Source organism: Gobius niger, assembly GCF_951799975.1.
Source record: "Gobius niger genome assembly, chromosome: 13".
Lineage (NCBI taxonomy): Eukaryota > Metazoa > Chordata > Actinopteri > Gobiiformes > Gobiidae > Gobius > Gobius niger.
The window spans coordinates 19472738-19490359 of record NC_136864.1 but is presented as its reverse complement, the minus strand read 5'-3'; the positions used below and the strand labels follow the sequence as shown (position 1 = coordinate 19490359).

General features: G+C 42.7%; 1 protein-coding gene across 1 annotated transcript in view; it reads right to left on the bottom strand.

Moving 5' to 3' along the window:
- Positions 1-517: 517 nt before the first annotated feature.
- LOC306972135 (neurocan core protein-like) overlaps positions 518-17622 on the bottom strand; it is a 28575-nt gene continuing 11470 nt past the window's right edge. Inside the window, exons 3-20 of the mRNA XM_079568624.1 lie at positions 15620-15823; positions 15347-15529; positions 14848-15022; positions 13848-13975; positions 13309-13593; positions 12381-12515; positions 11967-12056; positions 11738-11889; positions 11521-11668; positions 9443-10399; positions 6630-6752; positions 4121-4234; positions 2981-3032; positions 2733-2839; positions 2550-2632; positions 2268-2412; positions 1661-1843; positions 518-1497 (exon numbers count right to left, since the gene is read on the bottom strand). Of these exons, the coding sequence (XP_079424750.1) occupies positions 1394-1497; positions 1661-1843; positions 2268-2412; positions 2550-2632; positions 2733-2839; positions 2981-3032; positions 4121-4234; positions 6630-6752; positions 9443-10399; positions 11521-11668; positions 11738-11889; positions 11967-12056; positions 12381-12515; positions 13309-13593; positions 13848-13975; positions 14848-15022; positions 15347-15529; positions 15620-15823 (3368 nt within the window). The 3' untranslated portion in view covers positions 518-1393. The remainder of the gene's footprint in view (positions 1498-1660; positions 1844-2267; positions 2413-2549; positions 2633-2732; positions 2840-2980; positions 3033-4120; positions 4235-6629; positions 6753-9442; positions 10400-11520; positions 11669-11737; positions 11890-11966; positions 12057-12380; positions 12516-13308; positions 13594-13847; positions 13976-14847; positions 15023-15346; positions 15530-15619; positions 15824-17622) is intronic.

The window sequence follows — 17622 nt, the reverse complement described above, 5'->3', positions numbered from 1 at the left end:
GCTCTCCTCCAAACTGATTGGTAACTTTGCTGGGAGCAGTTCATCACCACCTTGTCTCCATGGAGATGTTGCTCCTTTGCTTTGACTCTAAGAAATTAGTCATCAGCTCCTCTTCCAAACGCTTTACTTTGATAATCCACCATGAAAATAGCATTATTGGATGTCTGGCTGAGGTTGATATTGCGTTTATGTTTATGTTTTCACTTATTTGTGATGTAGCTAAACGTAACCTGGAATGTTCAGCAGTGTGGCTTTAAAGGAGGTTTGCTACTGGAGCAGATTAAATGTTTATCAGTTGTCTGTGGGTGAAGTCATCACCGCCGTCAATGGCCTAGTTCCCTTCAGCTCAGAGTGATAAGAAATGAACCCTGGCTCTGTGTGACCACAGACACAGCACAAATGACACATCACACTGGCATTAGTTTATATGGGGCTGCAGTAACACCTATTGCACATCTTCACTCAGATAATACCAAACTCAAACGGAGACTTTCAATGTACTTCATTATGCAGAGCATTATTATTCAAAGTCATGTTTATTTTTTCTCTTTATTAAGAATGAAATACAACAACAGGACAAAAAGTCTTAAGAACACCAAAAGTGGACGATGGTTCAAATATCAAAGAGTCAAAGACAAAGAGAAAGTGACATTCTACTTATTGTGTAAAAAGCCGTGCAAAGATCGAGGGGGTTCAGCCATTCAATTACAATCAAGTGGTTATCTCAGCACAGTATCACATAATCTGATCCAGACTATTATTCTGAGATATCTTATAGGGATGGGGATCTATCAGATTGGACAAGGTCCATCTATGGATAAGAGCAGCCAATGACAATCAACACAGTATTTACAAGATAAGGAGAAGCAATAGTTAATTACGTCAGATTGTTGAACAGTTCATAGAAAAATGATGTTACATCTTGTTAAGTAAAAAAGAATGTACTAGCAAATGATTTGAAATAAATAGTTCACAAACAAAGCAATATTAGAAAAGCATGTCAGTCATCGGGATTTATGCTCTTTTGAAAAGCAACACATGGAGGACACATGGAAAAGCCTAGAGTTAGCCATATCTGAATGCTATTTGCATCAGTAACATCTGTGCTTTGTGAACTAAGAGGAATCTTACAAAAAGTGACTCAGCAGTTCGCTCTTCCGCACACACAGTCTGTCAGTCGAGGGGGTTAGTATCAAAGGTTGGGATCTTATAGGATGTAATGAACATTAGTGTTCATGTGGACCTTTGTTAAAACAGATAACAAAAAATCGAAAACAGTGAGAGGAGTTTGTGACGAGCAGGAACTTGTTTCAAAGCAGGAACATAATGACTGTTTAGTGGGTGGTTTTCCTTTATGGGCTATTGTTAGCACCTAGACAGTGTAGTATTTGGTTCAGTAGTAGCTGTGTGGATCGTCCCGAGCCCTGTGGCCATCTCCGTGCCTCCTGTGGCCGTGATGGTTGTGATGGTGGCGTCGATACCGGTGCGATCGTCGGGCTGTGGCAAGGAAGAGCAGGTTAGTGTGCTGATTACGCATGAAAATAAAATATGATCCTTTTATGTAAGTTTGTTTGGGGAATCAATGACACAGTCCTGCTTATGAACTAAAATGCAGTAGTTACAGCCGCTCACGGATTAAATAAAAATAATAAAAACTCACACTTTGTGCAGATGATTCTGGGCCTTTCCCAGGTGCCATCTGCCCGACACCGAGCCGTGGGAATGTGGCGCTGGTAGAAGCCCTCTACACACTGGTAGCGCACCACGGCATGAATGTCGTAGTGAGATTTCCTCCGGCCAATTAAATGAGCATGCTCCACAGCAGGCGGCGTCCCACACAATACTAAAACACAATTGAACCATTGATTTAAAATCCACATGAACTACATCGGCCTAACACCATAGTTGACCATATGCCTGTAGATGGCAGCATTGTACACGTAGGTAAGGAACACGTTTTATTCACTGCACCAAATGTCCAATATATGCATAAGTAAAAATCATTACACATAGCACAAAATAATAAACCAAATCATGTTTATATTTGTGATAGCAGCTGGTGGTTACAAGTTTGTGATCAGCCGGAGATATATTCTACACTTAGAAACATGTTGGGACTGAACAGGCAACAAGGATCTCCATTTAGCCTGAATGCTGTCCATATATTTTTCAGCCTCTGATGGTCAAAAGTAGTAGGTGATTTTAATTATCCTCAACGTAATGATCTATTGCCTTTCAGCTCCTAAAGCTCAAGTCAATTTTTGTACCTGTGCCTTTTTTGCAGATGTAGGGCAGGTTATAGTTGCAGGGCACATCGTTCCACTTGCCGTCCTCATGGGCGATGGTCACGACACAGTCCTCCCCGCCCGCAAAGAAGTTGTCAGGCTGGCTCTCCCTCCAATTCTCATACACCTGCACAAAGAAGGTTGACATGAAAACAGACAGATAATAAAAACTGTGTAACTCTACCCTGGCATTGAAATGTCAGTGTCAGTCGTTTCCCAAACATGACGAGAATGTGAACTATGCAACAATGACGGAAACATTACCAAATCGTTAGTATCAGTCCACTGGAAGTCTTCCTCCACAGTGCGGTCATTGAGGCCAATCCAGGCATTGTCGTGACCCAGGCCTGTCAGAATATCAGTTCACATATTACAGCATCCCAGCATTATAATGTTGCATCTCAAACCTGGCATTGAGTTATTCAACAGTACAAAGCAAGCACATACCATTGATGAACTCTTGCTCAGTGGCTGATATGATGCTGGAGAGATGGGCGCTGTGCTCTCTGCAGTCTTTCTCCGCATCCTCCCATGTGTGTCTGTGGGTAAAGTACCTGCAGCGCAGCACAGAACATATTCATTCCAGTTTTATGGAGCTTGACAGTGTAAGGCAGATAATTCCAGAATAACGCACATCTGTGAAATACCTCTGGAGGTGAGTCTACGTGTATAGTGGTTTGATTTATTTTTCCTACCTGTAGCAGTGGCCGTGGAACTTTCTCCAGCCATGCTCACAACCTTCAATGTCTGAAAGATGAATATAGAGAAGATTTTGAGTGGATGAAGGCAATTCTCTGAAGTGCTTATTTGAGCAAAGGATAAGATTGTCAAGGGACAGCAGAAAGAAGAAAGAGGTGCCCATTGCATTTGAAAAACATAATCTGTCTTTTGGGCAATAACTATAATATTGGCATCTTATATAAGGTAAATGCATTATGTGTTGCATTGTGCATGTTTTCAGCACATATGGCCTTCTTCCCTGAAGCCTGCACCGGTGGTATCCATTAATAATAGCCAGACCTGTGGATTCATTTATAACCACAAAGGTTAGGTCTCCATTCATTCTCATTACTCCTGGTCCAATGCACCACACACACAGTGGAGGCAGAGTCAGGCTGCAGGGGCTTGGGCTGATGATTCAGCAGAGCATGAGTTTGAGTGAATGTGCCAAAAGTGCCACCTACAACAAAGATCCAGTGACAAAACAGGATCTCTTCAATGAGAAGTCCTACTGTGTTAACAGAGATGGTTTATATGTTAAAAGATTTGTAAGTAATTAGTGAGTATATAAAGTTATTTGCATAGTCGTCCTCTACTTCACAATGTAGAAACGATGCTTTTACAAAATATGTAGCAAAAATGTAGCAAAACCTGGTAAAGTACAGGCTATTTTATGTTTCTTCACCACTTGATGGAGCTCTTCTAACCCATGCTCAATAAAGCTCAACACCTATGGGTTCAGGAAGAAAAAATCCATTTCATTTCATTTTCCATCCATACGCTATTAAAAAACAACAAACAAAACATATAATATTATCAAGAGATTAAAAGAATAACTGTGGCTAGTAAGCTATGTGGTAAGTCACATATTCATTATGTGACACTTTTTAAAACTGAAAAATATTTTGCCATATTTTCAAATATTAGTTCAGTCTTTTAAAATATTTGCTATAGTTAGTCGTTATCACAGTGCTGATTAGTGTCTGCTGCGCCTTTAAATTCTCGTATTCTTTTTTCTACTTCTGGACTCTGAGCTGGATTCGAGAAAATGTGGGCTTTTCCATAAGAAACTCAACATTGCACTCCTTACTGCCACATAAGCGCAATAATCTTACCTTTTTCACACGTGTCACCCCCGTAACTGGGCAGACAGAGGCAGAGGAATGAATCAATCTTGTCGACGCAAGTGCCTCCGTTTTCACAAGGCTCGGACTGGCAGTCGTCAACATCTGTGTGAGAGAGAGCGGCAGAACGATGAAGAAGAAGTGTGGCTGCCAATCTTATCAGGACAAACTGAGAAACAGTGTACACCGTGTAGAGAGATGTGGGTGTTTGCCATTCAGACTGGAGCAGAAACCTTGGCTGCGGGGAATTTGGGTTACTGTACTGTAGTATCTCGCTTTAAGCATGTAACATCTAGTACTTCTTTACATTCTAGCTGTAATACTGATAACTGGGTTCATATTCAAAAGCTGATGATGCCAATAATGTCGGATGGACTACAGACAGTGCTCGATGAAAATCAATGGGAGAGACCAAACATGCCAAATTACAAATCTTATTAATAAAACTACCAGCTTTGTCACATGGATGAAAGCCCATTCTCTGATACTGCCTCAATTGTGGAGTGACAAAAGCAACCCCAGCAGCTCTGTAGATACCGCCAACAGGCAAACTCTCCATCCCCAAAAATCACCCGAGAGGAACGTTTTCCTCCTAAATCAATAAAGCATCACTTTATTGTCATGAGTGGAGGGCCCGCGCAATCTTCTTTTCTTTGCTGTGGGGATATTTCTGACCCGGAGTAAGAGCTTTACCCCAGGTCTGCAGAAATCTATTAGCGCTCACAGTCGGAGGGCTCCAAGAAAGCCACTTAAAAGTTTCAACTTTGCCTCAAAGTCGTCTCAGATTGGGACGGTTTTCTAAGCAAAACGAGGCGAGCCTGGAAAGGTCACTAGCATCACTGGCTTAAAAGTTGACCGACAAATCAAACCGCAGTAACCTTTTAGAGCTGCAGAATATGACACAGTCAGAGCCGCATTGTCAGGTCTGTTAAATACCAGTTTATTCCAGAGACACAAGACGCTACCTTGGAACTAAATTTAGTTTTCTATCCTCAGAAACACCACTTTTTGATCAAAACTTCCTTTTAATGTGACACAAAGAGTCTGTTTGTATGTCTAAAAATAGATGGAAACAGTGAAAATGTGAACGGTTCTTTCATATCATGTTGCTGATGCTGAAGCCGAACACACTGGGAAAATAGAACTAGTGCTGTGGAAATATCGGAGCACAATGTTTTAATCACGATCAACACAAAGCAATCTGAAAGAGCAGAACTTGAAATGCAGAGGCTCATCCACTGCCTTCCACTCAATTTCCATTCTCTTGTACAATCGATAAAAAATAATCTAACTATTCAATTTTAATTTCCTATTTATTCTCTTTTCTAAACTCCACGGTTAGCCAGTTTAATTCTTCATAAAGCTCAATGGAGAGATATAACTGACCCTGACTCTTTTATGACTATTTCATACAATCTTTTACATTTTCATATCACAAATTAAAGATAGTACAACCTGCAGCAAAAGCAGATTTGAAAACACCTCAGACGACCTTGTAGCTCCGAATCTCCATCTAATCTATAGCTAATAACCCACACCACAAAGTTCCTCTTAAAAGCAGCCGGTCTTTGTTCCTTGATTAAAAACAGCCTGATCTTGTTGTGCATTTCATGCATTATTCAGAGGGTGAGTTGCCCCTTTGAGAGATAATACTGCAAATTCTGCAAATCCATACTTCAAGCAAAGTGACCCAAATGAAGCTTGGAGCTGTCAGTTTGAACACACTGTATCTTCTTCTACAGTGTTCATAACAGCACAAGTGTGAATTATAACCTATACATATGCAGTCTTCGTACTTTTTATTTTTTGCACATAAAGAGTTCTTCCTAATGAGCTGAGCAGGTGTTAATGGTTGTTACGGCTGGTTCATGCCTCTGTGTCAGAACAGGGAGCAGTGTTTAGAGGAGCACAGGCTTCGCTTCACACTTGCACTGTTATACATAACTGTCTCACAAATGTCACTGCAGTGGAGCTAAGCTGAGCACTTCAAACATAATAATACTAACCTTATCCATTGTACAACACACATTACTTAATTCATGGAATAATGATTATGGGAGAGCATATATATACATGTACATATATCTCATAAATTACATGAGGACAACGAAATAAGTAAATGAGTAAATCCTTTTGGGATGTTTTTTATGAGGGTCTTTTGCGTTAATGCTTAAAAGCCATAACCAATACTATTCATCACACAAGTACATTCATATTTCCCATCAATATCAAAATCATCAATAATTTATGTGGGTCCTTTAGAGTGGGCCCAGGAAAATGCACTGGCATTAAGTTGATGAAATGACTGATTTTGCCTTGACTCTTTGACAAATGTCAGTCTGAATCATTGGTCTGACCACACATCGATTGCTATTCAATCTGTCACTGTGAGGAATAACATGACCTCTGACCTACCAATGGGGCGACTGGACACCTCACGGGGTAAAAGCCCAGATGGATCATGTCGGAGCGTGTGGGACGTATGGTGGGAATCACTCACCGATCTCACAGTTCTCTCCCGTAAATCCTTGTGGGCAGTAGCAGCTGTAGCCAGTGCCCTGAGGAAGGCACTTCCCTCCATGCAGACACGGGTTAGTCACACAGGGCTCCACCTCGGCCACAACTGGGACAGGTGCAGGGAAATTGAGGAGACAAAAGGATTCAAGGTCATTAATAGTGTGCTAATGATGTGCTTTTCAAAATTACATGACAGACATTTTAATTCATTTCTAGTATAACTCACAAAGAAAAACATCAATATATTACTCACATGGAGGGATTCACCTCATTGAGCAATGTTTCGAGAATATTATGATGTATTTAATCGTAATGCTCTGGAACTATTATTCTTTTGATTGATGAGAACTTTTTATTAACCATTGGAGAAGCATTTGACTAATAACTCATTTTAAGCTTGTAACTTAATGACATCTTTTTAATGTTTGTTCAACTCTTTCTGCACCCGGTTTCGCAAAACTATGTCTGTTGGGGAATCACAAACACAATACCCTTCAGGAGAGAAAAGGCATTTCCATCTGATTAAACGCAAATGTCAGCCTCATTTTCCACCTCAGCCGCTCAGCAGCATTTACAGCACACGTAGTATCCATTCCCTCGGCTTCCTTTCAGAGAGATCAGAAGCCACACAGACCCAACCTCGCCTCCACTCAGCGCCTCCGTCGTCATGGTAACCATACGGTAAAGCCGGCCTTGGCTGATTGGGCCGGGCGTAGTGGGCAGTGTGAGAACTTCAGACATTAGGCGCCTGGATAGAAACGAACTATTCAACGCCTAAATGTGTGCATGTGTGGTCCCCGCCGCACAATTAGACATTTCCATATCAATTGAAACATCACCATGTGTTTCTCCCCTCCGTCGCTCATTAGTGCAACTTGAGCTTGTTCTGAAAAGCAGCAATCGGTCGTTTGGCCCGCTGAGCTCAGCTGTGGGTGTCTTTGTTCCCTGACACCAAGGAGCATTTAAAAAGAAGGGGAGGCAGCGGCTCAAGAGGCGCAGCAGGTTGGTATGTTTCTGTTTACATGGTACAATAAGCAAAAATCAATGCACCGCCATATTACCCTGGAGGCAGATCCTGTCCAATAACTAACCCCAAGCACACATCAGAATTATCACCGCGCTGGCAGCTGGATCGAACGACAATGAAAATATGCTTCAGCACTAAAAGGAAAAAAACATCGAGATAAGGCTCCCAGGAGTGTGTGACTTTGAACTTTAAACTTATTATAAATTCCCCGCGCTAATCCTCCCCTCGCGCTTGGAGTTGTGCTGAAGTCAGACGCAGGAATCAGCCATGCATTTCATTGGATGCACATCAGTCCGGCGCGTCTTCCGCCCCAGTCAAGGTCACGGTCCATACCAGGCAAATACGGGGCATTTACGACAGCCAGATTGAGAACTGTGGCTGGAGGTGAGTGTACGTGAAAGATAAACCTGGTCCGATTGGTCGTTCATTAAAGCAAGTGGTACGGAAAAATCAATAGCGTGTAGAGGGAGCGGACAGGCCAGACAGCCCCCCCCCCCCCGCTCTGCTCCTGACACAAGCAACTGCTAACAATAAGCCAACGACAGCCAGATCCAACAACAAATACTAATCCATATATTACAGGCAGCCTACTGATGGAGAAAGCACTAGAAATGATGTTTGAACTTTGTCCGGCCTAATTCAGCAAAAGGTGAAATCTTCTCCGAGATTCGCTTAGACTTAATTTATCCCAGGAGATCTGGTACTGACACATGTTGTTCTCCGTTTAGACAACTCTAGCCCTGCCTTAATCTCAGTTTTGTTAAAGCCTATATTCAAGTACGTCAAGGCGTAAAGTTGTCTATTAAATACTTGTTAATGTTACCAATTATGCATGTATGTTGCTGTGAAAATTGTTTGTCTTTTCTAATCTTACATGAGACCACAGTATACATGTGTGTGGCACTTATTCCAAGTGATATCATTTCCCTCTAACTCAGGCTGTAAATCGTAAAGCCAGTGGTCTCTACACACTTAGCCTTGGCTTTGTGCTGACACAGTTTCCATCATCACAACAGAAAGGCAGGTGCCATCGGGACAAAGATAGTATGGTTCAAAATCCCTTGGGCGGAGTCCACAGACCAGAGATAGGACGCTTCATGGGTATGTTCTCATTATCGCGCAGAAATAAGGGGTAAACCAGGTGGCCAGCCTGAAGCCACGGTCCTATGCGGGTCCACGCAGCGGACTTCATCAGCATATTGCGTTCAAGGACTGCAAAGTGCACTCACGGCGAGAATAATGCAACATGGAAATAGGAATTAACATAGTCAGTGGCCAATAGACAGCACATGCCATGTAGAATGAATAAACTGTTTATTTAAGGGGACAATTGCCAATTTATTTTATTTAAAGACTAAAGGCTAAGAGATCTATTATGCTGACCTGTTGGTGAATGCTATTTTGACATTGCTTAAATTTTGTATTAGCTGATACAAAAGTCACTGAGTTCTGACTGAAATCTACACATTCTTTTTACCAACAATGCCAAAAACAAAAAGGCATGGTAAGTTACAAATGTGAAAAAGTTCAGTGCTGGTCACAACCTTCCAAATTTAGCTCCAGATTAGCCTTGTTTCGGTTCTTGTTTAATTAATTTGCAGATCATTTTTGTTAACATTTGTTGTGTTAAAATGATATAGTAAAATGTTGCTATAATGCAGTTATTTTGCGAATATTGTCCAGCCCTAAAAAATCGAACTGATATTGATACGCTTCTGGGCTGCTATCAGTGTTTCTGGGTTCATCGGAACAGCATTTATGTCACTCACCTGTTGTCGGACTCAGCGTAATGGCACTGATGTTATCTGCTCCTCTCCGACTCTCCTCCTCCACGTTGCCAGGTAACAGGGCACCCGACCCGACGGCATGAGACCAGGCGGGATCTTCCTCATAACGCGGGCTGGGCTGCACTGAGGGGGGGTTCTCCTGAGAGCTGTTTAACTCTAAAGCGTTCACCGGGACCCATTCAGGAGAAGTGGTGCGGTCTGTGGATGAGCTCTGGACGGGGGTGGAGGAGGGAGTGGTGGGCTGTTGTTCAAAAGTGGATGACCGGGTGTGCGAAGTGGAGAAAGATAAAGATGTTGGCGATGTTTCAGACAGGGAGTGGTGTTTTGTAGTCCGGGAGAAGGTCGGGGAGCTCGCGTCGGCTGCAGTGGTCGACATCATTTCAGTCTGTTTGCTACTTTCAAATGTTGACAAGTGTGTGCTTTCTGACCAATTAGTGGGCTCCTGCGGGCTGGTGGTTGTGGTGGCAGTGTTTTTGGTGGAATGCCCTCTGCGATGACCCCTCTCTCTGTTCCTCTCCCTGGACCTCTCCCTCGGTTTGCTGGTGCCCGATGGTCGACGTGACATTTGGATCTCACCTTTCGCTTCAGCCCCCGTGATTTCTCCACTGCCCTCTTCCTCCGCTTTGGCCTTCTCTTCTCCCCGGTGCTTCTTGCCCCTGCCCCTCCCTCTGTGCGCTCTCGTGGTCTCCTCCCGCTTGGTGCTCGATGTTGTGATGATGGTGTCTGGTTGAGTCTTGGTGTCCCGGGTGGAGATGGTTTCCTGGGGCTCGGGACTGGGGGTGGTGGACATGTGATTCTCTGTAATCTCTATGTGTTTGGAGCTGCCTGTAGTTAAAGGCTCAGCAGAGCTGGACAGATGAGGAGGTGTTACTTCGCTGGACGGTGTGGGATCCTCACTCGAGTGACCACCGAACCATAAACTTCCCCAAGAGAAGATGCCTGCAGAAATACAGAAGAATGTATACAAACAAAAGTGGAGTCAGGCAAAATGACAAAGACAAAAGTCAGACAAAGCCAGAAGCAACAAAGAACAAAAGCTGTTTAACTGATTCAAAATGATTTGGCAACAAACTCTTGAAGAGTCTCAACTCTTTGTCTTTTGTTAAAACATGCGATGGGAACAATGGATAAAGAACAGCTGTTTATAACAATTTATTATAAACAGCTTTTACCACAGCTATGTGAGCAGTGGTGATACTAATTTAATATCTTTGTTCATATTATTTTTGGAAATAATTTGCTGCAGGATGTTACCATAGTGATGGTTGTCATGTGACACATATCAGTCGCACAGTCATTGATACAGTACCACCAGTCGGACACATATGACCATGTGATGCTAGCTGAAGTGAACTTTATGATCATTTAAACAGCAAATGATATAATTTGTCAGAGTAAACTCTGGTCTCCTCTGTTCAGTGTAATGGATATTTTCTAAAAAACTTGAAAAACTGTTATTACTCTCGCACTGACGATGGTGTTGCTGATGATAAGTGCATTGGGACTTTATTTGTGCTGAATATCTAAGAGCAGATGGACGCTGAAAACATGAAAAAATTCGGCTAGTTTGTTCACTCCCTATTTACTGCCAGGTTGGATAACAAGAACATTCTTTTAGGGAGTACTTGGACATGTCTTTGGATTAGGAGCTGACAGGGAGCTGTCACACCTCTGTCAATCTCAGCTGGTTATGAGGACATGACGAGAGGGAACAGCGCACTAGGAAGCTCATGCTACTTTGTTTTTATAATGACATTTAGATTTCATTCAATCACTGAATAACTATAAACAAAATGATGTGTCAACCAAAAATACCATAGCAATTACCAAGATAATATCACAAGATTACACTCAATATTGGTGTAGCTCATTTCCTTGTTGGAGAAAATGTGGTTAATGAGTCAATTAGGTAAATCATTCCTCAATCTTTACTTTCTTTGTAACATTTGAAATGCTTTGCTACATTTTTGTGATGAGACGACAGTCCATAGTGATATATTGGGGCTTCTTGCGATACGGATATTGCTTCAACACTAAATTGGTAATATATTGTAGCGCACCTGTTGATGCAGTGGGTTCTTCAGACTCCTTTGCTTTCGTGTCCTTTTCCTCTGCTGGCTCTTTAGCCTCGGGTGCCCCTCCCTCATCCTCACCCCCCAAAAGGTAATTCCACGGCTTCCACATGGAGTTAACGATTTCAGACATCACCTAAACAAATTCAAAAACATTATATTAGACACTTAAAGAAGCATTTTAATGACTATTTCTGATGCCAACCTTTTTCTCAGCTGGAGTGGGCTTCACAGGAGGTCTGAGAAACTCCTCTGAGTCAGGCCCGGGCTCCAGCGGCTCCCCCCAGTCCAACTCAGCCTGTCCCGGGACAAACTTTAGGGTAACAAACGACCCTGAGGATTCTTCAGACCATGGATCTGAGAAGATGACAGCAGTGGAAAAGGCATCATCTGACTGATGTATTTAACATGCTATTACATACAAGACGTCTTACAGGCTTCTGAGCCGTTCTGTGCGGCCTCATCCTCGATTTCAACCAGTCCGGTCCAGTTTGTTGTTGGCACGTCACTTCTATCAAATGATGCTTAGGAGATGGAAAAAAATGCATGACTTTATTGACTGGTTATTCTGAATAGTGGCACATTGCTTTGAATAACCAATGGGTGGTGAAACACTGGCGACTATCAAATTAGTGCTCACATAAACATATAAGACACAATAGTGAGTTAGATACATATTATACATATATCACCAGTAGTAACAGCTGCTTAGTTTGCATTTTTATACCAATTTGGCCAATGTAACACCTGGGCATTGTTACTCCCTTGCCACAAACACGGTGAAGTTTGCCTGCAAGATTCAATTCTTTGGTGCTTGATTCTGTTCTTTTTGTTTTTGTTTTTTTTACCTGAACTTGTGGCAATGCTCTGTCTGGTCACAGCAGGGCTTGGAGTCCCAGCTTCAGTGGCGCCCGTGAGGTAGCTCCAGGGCCTCCACAGGGAGGAGTAGATCTGAGAAATGGATCCTGAATCCTTCACTTTACCTGGGACACACACACATGGAAATTTAGATGTTATTCTGCAGAAACCTGGAAGCATTGGGCTCACTCAACATAACTGGTATGTAAAAACTATAGTTTCAAAGGAATCTCTCTCACTATATGTGAACAGTCACAAACCTCCAGATCAGAGTCAAAGAAAGTCTCTTTAAGTTCATGATTAATTTAAAGATGCATTTTGCAACTTTTTCTGTGGAAAAAACCCAAACCTTTATATTAGTGTGTATTTGACCTTTTAATGACCCAGCGGCTGCATGAGTGGTTAACATGGCGCCTTTAATTTCCACCAGAGAAGCTCCAGGATCAATGATTTTTTTTTTTTAGTTTCTGGTAGGTTTTCACTGCTGACGGAACCTCTCACCAAAAAACCTACAAAACAATTAATCCTGGAGCGCTGTAGAGACCACTGTGATCGAAAGTAAAGGCACCGTGCCCGTAGAGCCATTGGGTCAATTCCGCACAAATATCAAGTTTGTTTTTTGCAAAAAAGTTCCATAATGCACCTTTAATGTTTTCTGTATCTAACAATTGTTACTGTTAATCGTTTCATCAATAAAACACATATTTGTACATATACACCTCATATCTGCGGACACAGACAACGTCTGTAAACTACATCCATCAGTGAAATCTGTGTTGCCATAGCTACAACAGAGACATTTTTGTCACCACTTCAGCACTAAAGGCTCAAGGTTCCCACAGCTCCAACATCACAAGTGTGAAAACGCATTGATCTAGAATCCACTTGGAATAAAAGATTGGTTTTGGCCTGACTTGCCTCTATAGCAGTAAGCGTCATATAATGCCGTGGTGTTGTCCATGGTGCTGTTGGGGGCCACTGTGTGCACTCCGGGTTGGTTCCCTCCGCAGTTGGGCCGGGGCCAACTGACGGGGTACCGCACACTGCCGTCAGACAGCCAGCCTGGGGCACAGCTGTCCAGGCCGGCCTTCCACGCCAAGTACAGCTGCCCCACAGTCGCCAGCTGCCCCCCCAGGGACACGCAGCGGTCTGAGGCGGACGACAGCGACAGGCGGCCCGGGACAGAGGAGTGGAACACCTCACCTGCAACAGAAAGGTTAGATAAATGCAACATGGGGCTATGCTGGACATGTCAACTCAAAGTGAAATGCATTCAAAATCTTCTATTTTACTGTGATTGGGAAAAAACATCTACGAAACCATCTACTTTCCATGTAAATTGAGATACTTGGTCAGTCACAGAGCAAAACCTTCACTCTTCCATTCACTAACAACTAAAAAAAAAAATAATAGTAAAAATATAAAATACGGATCATCTTCAAAAAATCTGTACATACCATCAAATTTCTCTGCAAAACAGTAAACATCGAACAGCTCTTTTGGATCCCTCTTCCCATAGTTCCTCACGCCCGCCGAGTACTCCTCGTGTCCATAGCAACCAAGCTCTGGCGACTGGACAGAGTAACTGTGAAGACATCAGGGAGTCATCCAAAGAGATCCACCTACTTAGTACTCAAGTCATCATCACAAGAAACACGACTGATTGTAGCAAAGTGCCCATGCCTATGGTTCAAGTTTAGTCTCGTGTACTCCTGACTTTTTACCATCCAAGACAGACAGTGCTTAAGTCGTCGTCTGTGCTGTTGAAGTTTCACCTTTCACCTCAAGAGGCTTTGTCAGCATTAATGATCTTTTAGCTGTGGGCTTAATGCATACTGATCTAATAATTGATGACACTCATTTTTATTCCAAGAAGCCTCTCTAATCTCATTCAATAGACTATATTGTATCACAACCCTTCCCTACTAGACTGGTTTATATTGAGGCTTCTGATATCATCAATAGAAAAATTTATTCACAAGTTTATCAAGGCTGGCTGACCCTTCTTTTGCAGCAATAACTGCTTTCCTGTAGTTGCAGATTAGACGCTCACAATGATCAGGATGAATCTTGGACCATTCCTCTTTACAAAACTGCTGCAGTTCAGCCATTGACAGTGAGTTCAGCGAGATTCCTGGGTTCACTTACTTTTTCCTCCCTGTCCTGTGAATGTTTGCATGTTATGGCCAATAAAAATATAATAACATGCAATTGTTTAGGTGGTGTTAGTTTAAGCAGACACTGTTTACTCATTCTAATGATTTTGATGAAGATCAGACCATATTTTATGACCAATTTAGGCAGAAATGTGAGAAATTCCAAAGCGTTCACATTCATTTTCCTCCCACTGTAAAACAAGGCAGTTCTCAAGTTCAAATCAATTATGATTTTCCAGCTGCAATGCTCAGCCTCATAGAGCTGTCTGTAAAGAAACACATAGTGAGACAATCTCCTCACCGGACTGTCTGATCCTCCAACCAGCCAGCTGCACAGCTGGAGAAGCCATCGTAATAGGCTGCCCACAGCTGGGCCGCACTGGCAATATGAGCGGAGCTCTCCGCGCAGGCCTGTTGTGCTTCGGTGAATGACAAGGCGTATCGTGTGCCGGGAGCCTGATAGTGGAACACCACACCTACAGAGGCAGACAGAGGTGTGGGATTTCTCTATTCAGGATATTTAAAAGAGTCAATACATCGGTGAGGATGAAATGTCACTGCAAATGGACCAATCCAGCCCCGTGTGAGTTTCAGATGGAATTTCACACTTGAACACTTCTGAAATGTATTATTGACATTTGAAGAATAGAAAAATAATTGCAGTGGGACTGAAGTGGAAAACCAAAGACAGAGCAGTGTCAGTAAATAGTGTGCAGACCTATTGCAACACTAATGAAGAAAAAATCATGGGAACAACTCTAATGTATTATAATGAGCACTTTTGCATCTGCAGAACGTACCAGAGACCACCAGAGGCACGGTGTCCCTCTCATAGGCGTCTCCCTTGACAACCTGACAGTGGTAAGTGCCTGAGTCGTTGGTGCGGAGACTGGAGATCTCCATGGATACATTCAGGTGACTGGCAGTGTATCCTGGCAGACTGACACGGCCACTGAAAGCCTTATTCACCTTGATAACATCACCTTTGATAGATAAAAGAAGTTGATTTAGGCTCAAATGAATTAAGAAATGCTGTTTAAAGTTTGCATAGCGTTGTTGGGGATGTCTATTACCTTTAGCGGTGAGAACCACCTGCTCCAGAGGGGGACCTTGGCCATCGGCTGGCAGCCTGACTCGAGTCCACACGAGGTGAGGAGCATCGTCGCTGGAGCTGGGCTGCAGCGTGAGCACACAGGGCAGGACAGCTTTCCCTGCCAGCTGCTCTGTTACTGTACGATGAGTGACCCGCCTCATGTTTACGACTGTAGAGACGGCGCCTGAGTAAATAAACACATTTACTGTTATTATTATTTACTTTAAGTCAGCAATGCCAGTGTGTCTGTGTGATAAGTGGAGCAAGTGCACAAGAAAGTGGACTGTAATGAAAGTTTAGTTAAAGTCCTCTAACAAGTCTCCAGGGATTTAGAAGCAATTAATTCACATAAGCAAGGCAACAACAGCCAAAAAGCGGCAAACCATGCTTAGAGGTCATCGCGCGTTATTTTGACAGTAAACCCTAAGCTCTCCTCAGTGGACAGTGTAAGACTGTAAGACAGTCCTGTGCATGTAAAGTGTCCAGCTACTGGTCTATTGTTGATGGATATGGATGAGTAGGGAGTCTGATTGTTTTTTAAACACAGAAGGTTTTCATGCTTGGCAAATTTGATCAGAGATCTAATAAAAGTCGGGTTCTTGGAATCATGCAGAATTTATAAAAAGCCCAAATGGATGAACTCTACTGGATAAGACACGGCATTTGATTTGTATTTCATCTGAAGGCAGCGAGCAATGGTGAGTGTGAAATCACAATGATGTTGTTTATATAAGCCAGTCTATTGAAGACTGTTTTGTTCAGCTGTTGAAGCAGAGTGTGGTTTTGTGTCAAATCCAAATCATAATATTGAACATAATGTATGTTTATGAAAAGAAGCAGGAGGTGGGAGCTAAAATAGTCACAATGTTCGGTATCCATAACTCAGCATTGGGGGAGCGGTTTTCTTTATTTTCACACTCTCGTTAGCAACTGCCTGGAGTAAATGAACTCCAACACAGTATAACTTAATGAAGAACGTTACAGATGCAATAACGGTGTGCTGTTATCCAAAGTAGAGCTACCGAACGCTGATTTTTACTGCAGAAGATAACAACAAAATATAAAACTTAAATCTCTTCGGTCTAACAGAAAAGGCGAGGCTAAATCCCTGGTCGAAATTTCCATCTGCATTTAGATGGAACAGCCTTCACTAACAGAGCCTCTTGAGAACACCTGTGAGTGCGGAATAAATCCATTGCGTTTTCTGAAATCAGATGTAATCACAAAACCACACATACAAACTGAGCGACTACAAGGGAAAACAATGAGAGCAGCAACACGAGGCATGCAAAGAGAAGCAAAGAGAAGCAAAGAGAAGCAGAGGGAGAGAGAGAGAGAGAGAGAGGAAGAGAGAGAGAGGAAGAGAGGGAGAGAGAGAGAGAGAGAGAGAGAGAGAGAGAGAGGAAGCGGTGGGATTTGGAGCTGGAAATTGGGGGACTTTGTATGACAAGTGTGGCCTAAAGCGTGGCGCTGACAGATGGAAGTGAAGAAAAGGCTCTAAAGGAGGAACAGAAATCTGCACGGGACATGAAAGGACACTCGCTGTCACTCACACACACTATCTCGAACTGTCCCCTGAGCCGCCGTATCAGTGCAGAGCTGACACAGGGGAGCAGGTTTCTTAAAAGGACTTTGACTTTTTACAGCAGATGTTGCATTATCTACATCAAACGATTTACAAAATAGGATTCTTTTTCTTCTTAGTGACTAAACCTAACAAATGCAGATCTCTGACCCAGACTCATACCGTCAAAGTGCGAGTTCTGGAGAAAGTTAATTTTATTTCCATGTAAAGTATCTCCACTAGCCAATCTTTGTGGCAATTCCAGACCTCACTAAATGCTTTATTTAATCAGAAAGGGCATCAACAATAACAGAAATCACCAGAGGAAAAAGATGTGCACAATCAGTGTTACTTTGTTGAGTACTGTGGTTTTACAAAACATAGATTCCCAACCTTTTTATGCCGCGACCCCCGAAATG